The following is a 16,069-nucleotide window of genomic DNA, read 5'->3' on the forward strand; positions in this document are numbered from 1 at the left end:
TTTATGAATACATATCATACACAATGTTGCAACTAAATAACCAATCTTCCGTTATGTAGTGCCACAAGCAACCACAAGGATCGGTCCTATGTGGATTCTATGCGTGCGAGTTCATGAGAGTGAACGGACGATACATCACGAACCCTGACAAGGTATTATTAGTAATAGTCAAGTATGTATTTATGTCATTAAAGATGCAAATGTGTTATTATTGAGTATAAATAGATGATGTTTATAAAATTCCTTTACAGCAATTTCAACGAGGAAACCCGGAGAACTTGACCGAAGCTGCATTGTATGGCATAATCGAGGACCTCTGCACATTCATATTGAAAGAGGTCATACCCGCAGAAGGAAAATATCACGATGCTTCCGGGACATTAGCTTTGCCAGAGTTTAGAATACTAACAGAAATTAGTAGATTATCTCTTAGCCGAGATAGTTATTAGAGCTTAGGTGAAAACTTATGATGTATAGAATGCATGAAGCATATATGGTTGTAAACAGAATACTTTGATGTATATAAATGTATGATAGAATTTAATTTCATGTTGCTTTCAATATCAATATAGATCTATATATATATATATATGTTTGTGTGTGTGTAAATAAATATATATATAATTCAGTATTGTTTGAAATTTTGAAAAAAGGCGGGAAAACTTCCACTGGCGGCTAAATAAAGAAAACCGCCAGTGAAAAGTGCATTTCCACTGGCGGTTTGCTTTATAAAACCGCCAGTGGAAATGCATTTCCACTGGCGGTTTTCTTTATTCAGCCGCCAGTGGAAATGCACTTTTCACTGGCGGTTCGTTAAGAAAACCGCCAGTGAAAATGCACTTTTCACTGGCGGTTCCAAAATAACCGCCAGTGGAAATGCTGATTTCCACTGACCCCTAGCACTGGCGGTACTGAAAAACGCCAGTGTAAATAGGTTTAGAACCGCCACTATAGAGCTTCTGTGTACTAGTGTTCAAAAGTTCAAATAATATCTACTTTGAAGTAAGAGACGTCCATATAACGAGAGAAATAACTCTACTCTGACGCCAAACAGAAATGGACATTTGTAATTTCATTTTTTTAGAAAACAAATATAATACGCATTATCAATTGAGCTGGACAGCACTACTGTCGCATGCTTTACATCAAGTCAGACTAATATGGGTTCTGGTAGCTAGCCTAATGTACAATGAAGCCACAGATGGGTTAGTCAAAAAAATAGCAATAATCTTCACGCATGGCACGGCACGGCAGTGTGTAGGATGGAGAAGCTGGCGAGTAGGACAACAACTGCCATCTGAAATGTAATCTGCAACATATAGATCGTGTTTTTTTAAAAAAAAATAAATATAGACAAATATGTTTACGACCGTTTGTTTTGTTATGCAAGTAGGAGTGATAAACTTGATTCATAGTTAATTTAGCCGTTGAAAAGCTCAGAGTTTCCTTACCACCAGCTTGGAAGAAGAGGAGTACGTCGGCGATGGGCTGAAGGACGCTCCGTTGAAGCCGAGGCTGTACACCGGCGTGCCGTTGGGGTAAAACAAGCCGTAGTTCCTCTCCGACGTTGCCCCGGGCTTCATGTCCTCGTTGAAGAGCGCGAACACGAAGACGTCGACGGGCACGTGCGGCTTGAGCGGCGTGCCCTGGCCCATGGCGATCCTCTTCATGAGGTTCCCGTTGTACGCGGCGGCGTTGGCCACGGTGGCGCCCACCTCGTCCTCGTCCCCTCTGGACGGCCACCCGGTCTCGGAGATCCTGACGGTGAGGTCGCTGTGCCCCATGGCCTCCATGGCCGCGTACACGGCGTCGATCTGGGCGTAGAGCATGTTGTCGTAGGTGAGGTTGGTGTTGGGGTCGACCACGCCGGGGTTGGGCTCGAACAGGACGTACGGCAGCGACACGCTCCCGGGGCTCGCCTTGTAGGCGAAGAACGGGTACGCGTTGATGAGGAACGGCGAGCCGACCTCGGCGTGGAAGTTGAGGATCGGCTGGATGTACTGCCCGAGCTCCTCCCGGAAGGCGCCCGACGACGGCGGGTAGCTGCTGGCCAGGATGTTGACCGAGTGCGCCGTCGAGACGTTCACCTGGCCGCCGAGGCCCAGGGCGACCACGGCCTGGTACACGGTCTGCATGGCCGGGAGGAGGCTCTGCATGGCGGTCGTGTCCTTGCCGGAGAGCACCTCGTTGCCCACGGTGATGCAGGTGATGCGCGTGCTGGGGAGGAACGGCTGGACGTGCTGCGCCACCCAGGCCCGGGCCTTGCGTGCGTCGGTCAGGTTGTAGAGGTCATCGTTGCCGATGATGAACTCGACGCCCGTGCCGGCGAAGGCCGTCAGCACGATGGGGTCGGCGTCGTAGAGCTTGACGCGGTTCACGTTCAGCGACTGCAGGAGGCCCGACACCTGCGTCGGCTGCGGGAGGTTGTTCGCAATCTGCCCGTAGTTGATCCCGAACTTGAGTGGCGCCGCCGACGCAGCGCCGATGGCTGCAATGCATTCCAGGACCCAGAAATTAAATATGGAATTTTCAAAAAATTCAGGTGACGGGGTTGGCGTCTATATGACAATAGTTGATCATAGAAACTAAAAGATAAATTTTATAGGACAATAATTAGACGTGCTATTTTGTACGGTGCAGAATGTTGTTTCGCAAAAAAGAGATATGTCAATAAATAAGTGTGTAAATGCTTACCTTCTATTGGATTTGCATCCATATAAGAACGAATCAAGACTGAAATAATGATACATAATAGGCTAGGGTAGCATCAACTAAAGAAAATATAGTCTATCATCGGTTGAGAGGCGCAAGTGTGTAGTGAGATCCTAAAGCGCAAAAGCAATAAGAAGAAAGGAAGAGGGAGTCCCAAGTAGACATGAGATGAAGCATTATAACGTGACTTAGACCATATCAGGAACCTTTAGGGCTAATAGTTAATTAGTAAAATTAGTTATAAAGATTCCAAACACACGTAAGCTAATACCCAACTCACGGTTAGCTACCTTATAGCTAACAATTATTTCATTAGTTAGCTCAACCAAGCTAATAATTTGTAGCTGACTAAATATTAGCTCTAGAGATTCCAAACAGGACTTTAAAAGAACGTGATATATCAAAAGATTTAGTCTTTTAAGAGTGCATGAAAAGCAATCCATATGCTCAAATCTTGATTATGGATTGTACGTATTGAGTTTTTTAAATTTTAGCCTGTCCCGATTTATTTGGGACAAAATATTTTTGTTGTTGTTGTTGCTACTGCTAAAATTCAAGTGTTGTTTTTAGACAACAATTATTACATATATATATATAATACTAAAATTATAGATTTGGTTCATTATAACTTACATAGATATTTAACCGCTTGAATATTAGGCCTAAAATGAATATTTTTAACCTGGATATTTAACCACTTCTATATTTCAGGTGGTTAAATTAATATAGAAGTTTCACAAATATTATTACATAATTATTCATTCAGGTGAAATATATTTAACCGAAATGAAGTGTATTATGAGAGATGTATCTCTCATGGCATCCTAATCAATGCTTCCTATTCCTAGCTCTCTCGTGCCAATCAGGCCGGCATGATATACACATCTGAATGAAAGAGCTAGCAAAAATATCGAGGGAGCTCCTTTCACATGTAAACAGGCTTGTGATGCACATTTGTGGTGGGTACTGGGTAGGGTAGGACGGACGTCACTCTCGCAACAGCCGTGGGCACGGCGGAGTTTCATCAGCATCGCATGCCGCAGCCAGTGCAAAAATTCAAGGAAATGTCAAATAAGCAGGCTGCGTAGCGTACGTGATTTCAACAGGTATATGACGTGGATCGGAGATCTAGTTTGTTTTCTCTGTAAGCTGGACCCACGCGTCGTCGTCTCGGACCGGCCGGCTGAAAATCAGCTCAAGTAACCGACGGACTCGCGATGTTCGTTTCAAGATGATCTCATCTAGGATCAGGGGCGAAGCTACGTATATATATATGAGGTTTCAAGATGCACATGAACCTACAAAAAATTGTAAAACTAGTGTTTTAGACTAAATTTTTACCTTATATGTACCACCTATAAATTATCACTATACACCCTCAAGACATTTGCATCCTGCTGATTTGATTTGCTCTACTACTAGCTTCGCCACTGTCTAGGATCACCATGGTGAACAAAGGAAAGGGTAAGAAAACATAAACCTAATGGCTAATTCAAGATACAGAAGGAAACCGGCCGGTAGCTGACAAGAAACGGAGAAGAAGAAACCGGTAAGATTAAAGATACAGAAAGAGAATTTATTTTATTTTTCCATGCATGGCCTGTCAATCACAAGGGCCGGGCGGCCAAAATCTCGAGAATTCTAAAAACCAGGACGCATCGTCATCTACTACTGCAGAAGCTAGCAGCGCCATGCATGAACATGTGCATGAGCATCGAGCGAGAGAACGGGCTCGATCGGGGCGTACCTGAGACTGAGAGGAGCAACGGCAGCAGCCGGGAGAGGACGCAGCGCGGAAGCGGGGAAGAGCGCACGGTCACGGTGCGGAGCTCCGCCCGCGCCATGGCCATGCCTCTCGTCCGGTGCTCGCTCCGCTTCGCTCTCGGCCTCAGCCCTCAGGGAAGCGATATGGGCGCGCTCCTCTCTGGGCCGGGCCGGGCCAGGCCAGGTTGCGCTACCTGAGTATATGTACTGATGATGTATCCCTCCTCGGCCTGGTCTGTCATACGTGTATATATATAGGCGCTGACGCTAGGCCGGCGCGGATGGGGGACGATCACGATCGGCAACAAAATCATGTACATTCTATAAACAGATACTAGGGTTTTATAGTACTCAATACATTCCAGATTATATAAACCGTTTTAGTTTTCTTAAACACATTAGTTTTGTTAGTTAGATATACTCTATCTGTCCTAAAATAAAATTCGTTTTAGCAAATTAATAGATTAATGCAACACATTTGATCTATATGCGTTTAGATTCATCATCATCATCCATTTGAATCTCTACTAACTATTAAGTTAATAGTGTAGACCGTCCATATGCCCCCGCCTCCCTACTCCCGTGACCACCCTGCGCCCGTGCATGCCGCGACCACAACGCTCGATCCCCCGCCTCCCCGCGGTGAAACCGCCCCCGCGCCTGACGCCGAGAAACCCGCTCGCCCCCGGCTCGCGATGCCCCCACGCCCGTCGTACCCCCCTGGCGGTCCCTGTTCCCATCGTCGCCCGTGGCCCGTTCCAGCAGCCGGCATCACCCTCAGCCACGACCTCCGACCACCGGCTATCGTCCGACCTCAGACCCGTGCAGCAGCGAGCAAGCGGCGCGCGGGGCCCCGGGCGGCCTCCGCCTCCGCGAAGTCAGCGAGGCGCTGGAGCACGCGTCGAGCGTTTTGGCGGATACGTTGGCGAAGCAGACGCGGAACCACCGGGCTCGCTGCAGTGGCAGGAGGAGACCGGGGAGACGTTGAGCCCGCGACCTAGAACGACAGCTTCCTCCATAGCTCAATCTCTCCCTCGAACGACGCCGCGGGGCCCGAAGGCGTCGCATGTCGGCCCAGCAGAAGAGCCCCGCGCTGCCCTCCAGGCACGCGACGCCGGCTGCCGCAAGGCCCGCCGCCAGCCTGGGAGTGAAAGAGTCAACACGGCCCTCGTCTTCAGTGGGATTAGAAAAAATAGATTGATTTAGTTAATTGACTCTTGCTCATCTTCAGTGGCACACGCAAAGACAACCGACGAAAAATGAATCGAATGTGCTCCACCATGTTTTCTGTCGTGTGACCAAAATGGAGCAATATGCATAGCTTTTTTTGCAGGGACATTTAGAAAGAATAAACATCAATACTCAAGACATTCTCCAAAAATGTCAAGAAGTTTCTTAGAGAAATGACACCTTTGCCACATCGTAAGAACAATTACTTCTACTACTTGGTATATTTTTTAGTTTCCTATTATTTCCCTTTGAGCTTTAATTTGTTCAAACCTGAGTTCACATACATTATTTATTTAGATAAGCCGCTGGTTATAGTGTTAGTATTAGTATGAGGCTACCAGCTATGGATGTTGGGGATGCTACAGAGCTGCAGAGTGACCAATTTTTTTTAGATTAGTCTTTTAGGCAAACTATTAACTCATTGATAGTATCATAGTCAGGGTCCTGAGTTGGAGGCCTAGCTAGAGTGGGGAGGGAGGGAGAGGAGGTGTTCTTGATGAGAGTTGGACACAGACTGGAGTTTCTACAGCTTAGACATTTTCAAAACAATTTATTGGTTGTTTAATCATTTGATGGTAATGTTTCAAGTATATGGCATTTTTCTGGGTTCTAAACTTGTTTATTATTGCTCAAATCTATTGTGGTTCTTACTGGGTTGGGACAAATATGTGCTTCCTCAGGTTAGGAAACTGGAGGTGTAAATCATCAGTTATTAATACAAGAAAGGTTACAAACCAATAGATCATCCTTTGCTCCTAGATCCAAGAAAAACAGTGAAATTTGGCCCATATGACAACTCAGTTACAACCAAAATATAGCGTAATGATCCATGTTGCACCTAACCGCAATAGAAACTCACTGGTTTCCTTCATCTTGTTTAGAGTGAGATATGTTGTTTGTAGCTTATAGAATATTACAATACAAAGGAGAAACATATGGTGCAGACGTTTGCCGTTTCTCCCACTCTCTCGAGCAGAATGCAACTTGGGGAAATGTTTCATGAGTTCCATTTATCAGATTAAAACATTGAATCATCTTTCTACATAGAGCAGCAAAGCCTGCCATTGCGAATTTGCACGACTTGAAGCATCCAATTGAGTAACTCTGAATCAGGTCGTGCTTCTGTTTCTCTGATGTACAATTATAACATACATCTGATTTTATTTGCTCAATGGTTGCTCTCATGTTTACGGAGACGACTTTGGCTTGACGGATGAAGACATGTGTCCATATGAATATACACCCACTCCACGCTTCTTTCCAAGTCGACCAGCATCAACATACTAAACGAGAAGAGGGAAATGAAGGAGGCCTACGGAATGATACTTAAAGCTGTGCTGCAATGGGTTGAGAGCAACATGAACCCCAAAACTTCAAGTGTTTTTCTGTCACTATGTCACCCTCTCATACAAGGTAAGCCTGAAAGGTAAGCTTCTTTGACATGCTTTGTGTGCTATTTTCATAAAATTTGAAGAAGTATGGAAAATGATTCCTTGTCTTTCATTCTGTTGTCTATGTAGATTATTGAATGGCTACTAAGTTCTCTCCTGGAGTTGTGCTCATAGTTCAAAGTCAAACAACTGGTGAAGTGTTGTAAAGAAATCATTGACTGATTCAACTTTAGAAGTTGATAAGAAACCTTCTAATTCTAGAAAAATATTAAAAGTATCAAAAAGTAGACTGCAAGATCATAAATTTGACTCCTCTCCACTCAAAGCACCACTAAACGTGTAGAAAATTGGAGTGGAGGGTTCCTTGCAAATGGTGAACATAGTGATATAAATATCTTCGTTAGTGGATATGGTCTTGTCGCTAAGGGTCTCAAGATTTTCCTAAGCCTGTGGAGCATGGCTCTTGCCAAGGTACACACATTTTCTTTTATGTATTCAGTGTCATATTCTAATTTTGGGTTTATGGTCAATATTGTTCTTCTATAATTAATTATTAACTGAGTTAAAAATATATATAATATCGAATGTACAGAATATTAATGTCATGCGAACCAAATTCTTGGTAGAATTATTGAAGTACAAGGACAATGAATATAAAGACAACATTCCAGAATAAATATAAGAAATTATTAGGCACATTAGAGTTTATTTGGTTTTTATATATATCTTTACTACTCTATAAGGAGGTAACGTGGGCGTGCACCACATGGCTTCACCATGCCCCCGCCCTGACGCCTCCGCTCGTGATGTCGTGCCCCCGCTCGCGTCCGCCGCGAGATCCCCGCCCTTCCCCCCCAAACCCTGTCCTGCTCCTCGTGGCCCCGCCTCCGCTCGCGATGCTCCTGCCCACCTCATCGCCGTGACAGCCGCCTTCGCGTCCGCCGCCAGATCCCCGCCCTTCCCCCAAACCCTGCCCTGCACCACGCAAATCCTATGACCAGACCTGACCTGATCGATCGCCTACGCCCCACACAACACCACGAGCCCACGACGCACCCCGCAAGCGAAGCAAAGCAAGCCCCAGGCGGCGCCGCCGATGGAGGATGCGATGGGGAATAAGATCGTGCGGACGACGCAGGCGTCGGCGACGGAGTACTACCTCCACGACCTGTCGTCCACCTACAATCTCGTGCTCCTCGACGTCGTCAGCCGCGGCCGCTTCCTCAAGTCCGTCCGCTGCAAGCACGACGAAGGGTTGCTCCTCGTCAAGGTCTACTTTAAGCGCGCCGGCGAGTCCATAGACCTCAAGGTAATCCGCCCACGGCCGCGGCTGGCGGCTGCTCGCTGGCGCCCCGCCAATCCCCTCGTGACTTCAATCGGATTTGGTTCCGGATCGTGGTCGTGAGATCCCGCTGGTGGTTTTGCAGGAGCACGAGCGGAGGCTGGAGCGGATTAGGAATGCATTCAAGGGGATCGAGGGGTCCCACGTATGGCCCTTCTAGGTGAGGATTCTGTGCTTAGGGCTTACGGTTTTGCATGTGGGGCGTAGGTTGTAGCTTCATAAAAGAGGGGGCATTGGCGACGCTATTCCAATGCGCAATTGCATGTTCTAAGAGATTTTTTACTGTGGTTTATCGGATTTTTATCCCATGTGCTGCATGTATGTTTGGTTCAGCTAAGTTTACAGTACAAGGTTGTGTTTTTGGTAATAAGTTAATTTAACCGCCCTTTCAAGTGGTGTTGTATTTTTTTGGCATTATATGCTGGGTGTTACCTATTTTGATTAAGTCCTGATGAAAAGTTAGTGATATAGCCAGTTTATTTGGATGTTTTTTCCACAAGCTGGCATGTTACTGAAATACTAAGATAGTATGAATCAATAAATGTATGTTGCAATTCAGTTCACTTGTTGAATTGGCTTCCAGTGTTGTTCAGGTTTGGCTGCAAACAGATAAGGCAACATATCTCTTGAGACAATACTTCTTCAGCAACTTGCAAGATCGACTGAGTACACGCCCTTTCCTCAGTCAGGTTGCAAAGAAATGGCTTGCCTTTCAGGTGACGTCTCTTTTCTTTGGTGTGTATTTACAAAGGCGTAGAAGTTGATCCTGCTGGTGTCCATAGCCCATAAGGACATATATTCTCACTGTTAAGTGCAGATATAAATATTAAACTAGAATTAGTGGGGCATGTAAGAGTTATTCTTTATTTTTTGTTTCCTTTCCAGAAATGGTTGTCAACTTAGACCATTTGGTTGTGCAGATAATTCATGCAGTGGAACAAAGCCATAGTAAGGGAATTTTGCCATGGTGAGAAGGGTTTGTTTGAGTAGCATTGGAAGAAAATGTTGGCTGTTATTTTCACACTTTTTTGCGGCCAGGTGACATAAAATGTGAAAATGTGCTCGTTACTTTTTGGAATTGGTTATATCTTGCGGACTTTGCATCATTCAAGCCAACGTATATCTCGGATGATGATCCGTCTGATTTCTCATTCTATTTCCACACTGGAGGAAGACGACGATGCTATCTAGCACCTGAAGTGAGCTCTTTAATCTAAATTGCTTGAAATTTATATGCTACATCTTTGATCTAACACATCTGTTTTGTTGCTTCTTCTATATTTTGTGAATGAATCAAATTTATGTAGAGATTCTATGAAAGTGGTGGTGAATCACAAGTTGCAGCAGACGCACCTCTGCAACCATCTATGGATATATTTTCTCTTGGGTATGCACATTCATGTTAATTTTTAGTTTTGTTTCATGTTTGACCTTTTCACCTGGTATGGCAGTATATGCTTCCCATGCCAAATAGTTTTCCTATGATCTGTCAGCGTCGTCATTGTAATATTTAGTGTTACAGTGATATTTTGCTACACGGATTTTGCATAACATAGTGATGTTTATCGTCCCGTATCTATGTTTTACACTAAGATTTTACTTCCGTGGCAACGCACGGGCATACACCTAGTATATATATAGGCGCTGACGCTAGGCCGGCGCGGATGGGGGACGATCACGATCGGCAACAAAATCATGTACATTCTATAAACAGATACTAGGGTTTTATAGTACTCAATACATTCCAGATTATATAAACCGTTTTAGTTTTCTTAAACACATTAGTTTTGTTAGTTAGATATACTCTATCTGTCCTAAAATAAAATTCGTTTTAGCAAATTAATAGATTAATGCAACACATTTGATCTATATGCGTTTAGATTCATCATCATCATCCATTTGAATATATACATAAAAACTAAGAGCTAAAACGAATATTATTTTAGAACAGAGAATATATTATATCTAATATATATTACAATTAAAAATTTACTAATACAATACTAGTGCGTTTGCGACAACACACACATACCGGCCTGTGCAGACCAACTATATAAAAAAAACAAAATATTGTTTCTAGATAAACTTTTTTAGGGTAGATTTTTATTAAGCAACCTGAATTTTAAGAAATCAGTATTTATTTTTTAGTTAGCAGAGACTGCTTCTTAATTTTTAAGAAACTGCAAATCTAATTTCAATAAATTAGGGTATAAACCGGTACGTTTGAACGTCGCGTGGGAATACAATGGAAACCTACCCGTAGAAGGGGGGTTGCCTGTGTCTGACACGGCGACGGAACAGCGAAAGGCTCTTACCTGCCGTACCCGTACACCGTGCACGCCGGAGCCCCGGCCGCCGGCTACTGCACGCGCACGGTGCCGCGCCTTTCGTGGCGTCGCAGTCGTTAGCTTCGTGGAGTTGGCTTCGTTCGCCCCGGCCTACGGCGGCGGGCTGCAGGATAGGATGGGATGACTGACAGGTAGTGGTCGCTGACCAAAAATTAAAGGCTCCACGTCAGCCCGTCACACCCCGGTGATGACCGTGACAACGAAAGCTTGCACCCGTGATCTCAGGTTCTTGATCTTTTTTGTAGACGCCAGCACGGTTGCCAGAGAAAAAAAATATCGTCGTGCACGGTTGCCAGTAAAAAAATATATACGAACATAGTTGTTGAATGCGACAACAACGAATGGTGAACGTTCAACCATCAGCACCAAGGAAAGAAGTCCAGATTCTATACCTTGTCGGATCCGATGTTTGATTTGCTGGAGGGTTTAAAAGTCCGCATTCCTCCAAATGGTCGTAGTTTTCATCAAATTCGCTTACTCTGCTATAATCAAATCTTTCCAGCATTTGCATTCCCCCCCCCCCCCTCTCATTGGGAGCAAATGTGTGCGTCATTGTAATAGTTATACAGTGAGAGTAGTAAGTTTTGGTAGACAACAACAACCAATTTCTGGTGTGGCTATCACTGTGTATTGAAGGGAACGGGAACGAGGTCTGCGACATCTTGATCGAAAACTCGATAGTGGATACAATAGAGCACATGGAAGAGGCCACAACTGGAGCACTAGTTCTGCATCAAGAAGACTAGGGCTATCCATAAAGTTACCCTCATTGGGATTTTGGCCATCGCTTAAGCATTCTCTTATGTGAGGCTTCAACGAGAATTATGGGAAAGTTATGCTTCTCGATATCTTAGTAAAAATATTAATGTATCAACGAGAGTTTCTATCTCTATTACATTTAATATTCCACATTTATGTTGTGTTAAGGTTTAGAATCTAGGTTATATAACCCTTTATGGTAGAGATAACAATATTTAATCAAAACAATAGTTGTATATAAGATAGTTTATTAATTACATGTGTTTAGAGGAGGAGAAAAAAAATAGATGTCATGGTTTAGAGAGAAAATATATTTTCGAATTCGCCCCTATGAAAGGAACATGAGCACTTAAGTGGGTGAATTAGGACAATATTTTTGCACTAATCTAGATCTCCAATTTTATTCTTAAACAAAATCTATACAGATAACCCAGCATTGATACGTGCAACTAAGATTTTGTCTAAGTGTTACTATCTCCACCCAAAAAAAGTTTTTTAAGCCTGGGTTTCAGATCTATCCACTATTATAATAGGATAAAGCACACAACAATGACAACAATATAAATGTGGAAGATTAAGTAAGATAGAGATGCAAACTCTCATTAACATATCAGTATTTTTACCGAGGTATCAAGAAACGTGTAAACTTTCTACTAATTCTCGTTGGAGCCGCTACACAAAGGATGGCACACACGAGGACCAAACTTCTGGTTAAGTAACTTTGTAGGAAACCTATTTAATGTAAAAAAGAATTAGAGCCCTAACATGTTAACATTAAATCTTGTCCATCACTAACAGGGTACAATCGCATCTCTTATCAAACTATATTTTTTTTAAAGAACTATGTTTTCATAGAATATGGCACGTCGTCCTCACGTGGTATTGTATTTAGCCGTAGATAGTGAGTTGGATAGACAAGATTTGGTATTATCAGCACCCTAATTCTATTTACACAAGATACGTTGCGACGGATGTCTTCGGTGGCCTATTCTAATTAGGGACGACAGGGAGGCCGGGTGGTTGTTGATCGGCTCTTGCTTGCCCTGCCCCATGCCGTGAGAGCTCGACACCGACCGACCAAACAGGGCCGCCTTGCTCGCGTCATCTAGAAAGCAATCGAACTAGAATTTAGCACGGAAGGGAACAAGATGGGCGAGAGCATGCTTCTTCTATGTATGTGACAGCTACTTTGCAGAAGCAAATGTTTCTTTGGCCAAATTGGGACCTGCTGCCGTTGAGCGCTCCCTGCTGTCGTAAAACACTGAGAACACTAGAACGGGGCACATTTTGCTGAGAGGTGCAGACTAAACAAACTTTTCAAAACGGACTTACCTACAAAACAAAATTAGGCCAAACTGAGATCAATGCTTCTCTGTTTGCTGCTGCTACTCTCAATCTGTATGATATATGGTCTGCTGTTTTACTCCCCATTTGATCTGTTTCACTAAACTGAAAAGTTCTAAAACTGATCTCACGGCTCTTGTGCAAGTTTATCAAGATGTTTCTGTACCCTTTGTCAGTCGATTGGATTGGAAGGTTGTAATAATAATAGGAAGGAGTAATAATACTAGGAAGGAAGGATGGAAGTTTTGAAAACATGAGCTGAATTGGAATAGAATGTAGAAGCGCCACAGATTAGTCCTCTGGATGCAGCGAGCATGTGACTGAGCTCAAAGAGCGGTCGTTTTCTTTTCTTTAGGAGAAACTAGAAATCAAATCTAGTGAAATCAGGCTCGAGTCCTTCGCTCGCTCCAATCAAACAACGTTGAATATAGTAGAAATATTCTGAGACAAATCTATTTCATGGATATAGCGTTTGGCGACGTCGCTTCTTCTGATCCCAACAAAATACGTATCTTTAATTTTGGGGTGAAACGATTTGTTTCTAACATAGATCTTCAATAAAGGTTAATATGCAACAGGCATACGTGATACGTGGCCAATGGATGGTGCTGAATCAAGTCTATCATGGGCATGGCCGATTTAGTCAGATCAAGCCATCACCAGGATAGATAGTAGGTCATGTCGTATTCTCAGATCGAAGTCCGAGCATGTCGAGACATCATACCAAGTGATTTAGAGCCAACTATTTTTATAACTTATTTTTTTTATTTTTGTAACATAGCTTGAAAATAGAGGTCGGAACGGTTATCGGTTTATGGGCGTGTTTGGTTCGGCTTTTTTCTGACCAGCTTATCTGAAAAGCTGGCTGTGGGGAAAAGCTGGCTGTTGGGAAAAGCTGGTGGTTAGAATTTAGGTGTTTGGTTCACCAGCTGTGCAGAAAAGCTGTTCGTGAGAATCTACGTGTTTGGATAATCAGATTCTCATATTGAAGATTCTGTTCGAAGAAACGATAAAATAAAACCCATAACGAAGAAAAGGTCATTACACATTAATTAGTGGAGTTGATTACATCATAAGTCCCGTTACATTGACATACTTAACTACGCCACTAATGCATTAGCAATTGCATCTCGAAAAGCACTCATGTCTAACTCATCAGATGTGGTACTACTACTCTCACCAAAAGGTACATCATGACTGCTGCTACTAGGTCCTAGTTCATCAAAGTCTCTATCGTGTAGAGCACTCTCTCTAATGAAGTTATGCAATGTCATACAAGCAATAATTATCTTGGATTGTTTGGTAAGCGAAAAAGAAGGGAGACTTAATAGAACTCCCCACTTCATTTTAAGCACCCCAAACGATCGCTCTATAACATTGCGTAGCGAAGAGTGAGCATAGTTGAATACTTCTTTGCTCCCAATAGGTTGTCTCGCATTTTGCCATTCAGAAATGTGGTACTTCTAACCCTTATAAGGTGCAAGGTAGCCCTTTCTATTTGGATAACCTGAATCGACAAGATAGTATTTACCTGCAAAAACATGAATTACAAAAGTTCAATACTTAAGCCAGTAATTAATAGCACATGTCATAAAAACAAGGTATATAATTATATACCTTCTGGTGGCTGGGGGAACCTGTCCGCATAAGTTATCAAAGTATCTTGTAATACTCTAGTGTTACGGATCCAGGCCATCCTGTGACAACAAATGTGAACCTCATATCGAAGTCACAAACGGCCATTACATTCTGCGATGCGTAACCGTGCCGTCCAATATATTTGGCTTGCTCTGAGGCCGGGACTGCCGCTGGAAAGTGACTACCATCAATTGCTCCTATGCAGTCCTTGAAGTGTGGCCAAAATCTCGCCTCTCGCAAACGCGGATGAATCTCACTGAAATATGGGTCTTTGGGCTTAATTATGTCAGATGACATCTTAAACAGTGCATCTAGGACTTCACTATACTTGCGACTAATTGTTTCCAAGGAGTGACCAAACTTATTCCGTATCTGCCTAAATGACTGTGGACCCCCACATGCCCACAAGAAAATGCCAAGTGCTTCCATAGTACTGACACCCCAGCTTGGAATCAGACCATAATTGTCCACCAATGTGTCATGCAATCGTCTAAACACAGTTCGTCGCATGCGAAACATATCGAAGCAGTCGTTACTATTCTCCAACGTTCTCTCCACCCATTGAATACCAGTTTCAACCAATGTTCTTCTAGGAACCTGACTGAAATTCCTGCCCCAAACGTCTACAGCACATATAGCAACCACCAAATCTGCATCTCTGTCATCCATTTCATTATCAAATGTGTGTGCAGCAGGGTCAGACATCTGCATGCACACAAAAAACAGAGACATATATTCATATGTAACCACACTTTATAAGTGACATATCAATGTACAACCACAGTTTACAAGGCACATATATTCAGTATTCAAAGGAGACAGAACGTTCACAGATTCACATTGTTCACAAGCAGACAACTCTGATTATTCAAATACAAGTTCAACTCGAATATCTGGAAAACTGAAGCGCACGACAAGTTTATTACTCACAACAATGAAACGACAACACTCAGTAAACAGATAGAAACAACGATAATACTGAACATAAGCCTCTGTTGTCGGACGACCAGCAGCTAAGTGCACTTTTTAAGATCTATCTCGTAAGCATTGCGAAGCCAAGCGATCCTTCCTTCTTTTGTCTGCAAGTTTGCAAAAACATCTCTATACTTTTTCTCAACCAATAGATGAGTGGCAAATAAATGTAGTTGGCTGCCTTCTGGTGATCCATCATCCATAACTTGTTGCAGCTGCTTTTTAATCTCAAGTCGAACTGGGTCATTGTCAGTAGAGGTAATGGACTTGTTAGTGGTCATTGAACGCGACTCAAAAGCCTCCACTAGTCTTCTCATGTACTCTTCCCTCGAATCTTTTTTCTTCTTGGGTTTAGGAGAATCATGGCGCATCTTACGCTTCCCACTAGCATTTGTGCAGGGGTCAGGTGTGCTGTTTTCTCCCCCACCTAAAGTGGCTTCGAAATGATCATCAGATGATGAATTAGCATCCTCGACACCAGGAACCAAGGTTCTTTCATTTGTGCAGACAATGGGTCCAAACATAACCTTTAGCTCGTCCTCATTCTCTAGGGGGGGCTGTTTTGAACA

The 16,069-nt window shown here is 43.4% G+C and overlaps 1 protein-coding gene and 1 long non-coding RNA gene across 2 annotated transcripts; one reads left to right on the plus strand and one right to left on the minus strand.

Annotated features, from left to right (window-relative positions):
• Positions 1-1,053: 1,053 nt before the first annotated feature.
• On the minus strand, positions 1,054-4,689 carry LOC100192534 (putative O-glycosyl hydrolase family 17 protein). The gene is made up of 3 exons (NM_001137753.1): positions 4,460-4,689; positions 1,452-2,488; positions 1,054-1,309 (listed from the first exon to the last, which is right to left on the minus strand). The coding sequence occupies exons 1-3, from the start codon at positions 4,560-4,562 to the stop codon at positions 1,232-1,234; spliced, it is 1,218 nt and encodes a 405-aa protein (NP_001131225.1). The 5' UTR covers positions 4,563-4,689; the 3' UTR covers positions 1,054-1,231.
• Positions 4,690-7,931: 3,242 nt separating this feature from the next.
• On the plus strand, positions 7,932-10,010 carry LOC103635606 (uncharacterized). The gene is made up of 5 exons (XR_557503.4): positions 7,932-8,406; positions 8,525-8,599; positions 9,023-9,155; positions 9,360-9,638; positions 9,747-10,010. It is a non-coding gene; the product is annotated as an uncharacterized lncRNA (long non-coding RNA).
• Positions 10,011-16,069: the final 6,059 nt, after the last annotated feature.

Source organism: Zea mays, chromosome 8 (assembly GCF_902167145.1).
Source record: "Zea mays cultivar B73 chromosome 8, Zm-B73-REFERENCE-NAM-5.0, whole genome shotgun sequence".
NCBI lineage: Eukaryota > Viridiplantae > Streptophyta > Magnoliopsida > Poales > Poaceae > Zea > Zea mays.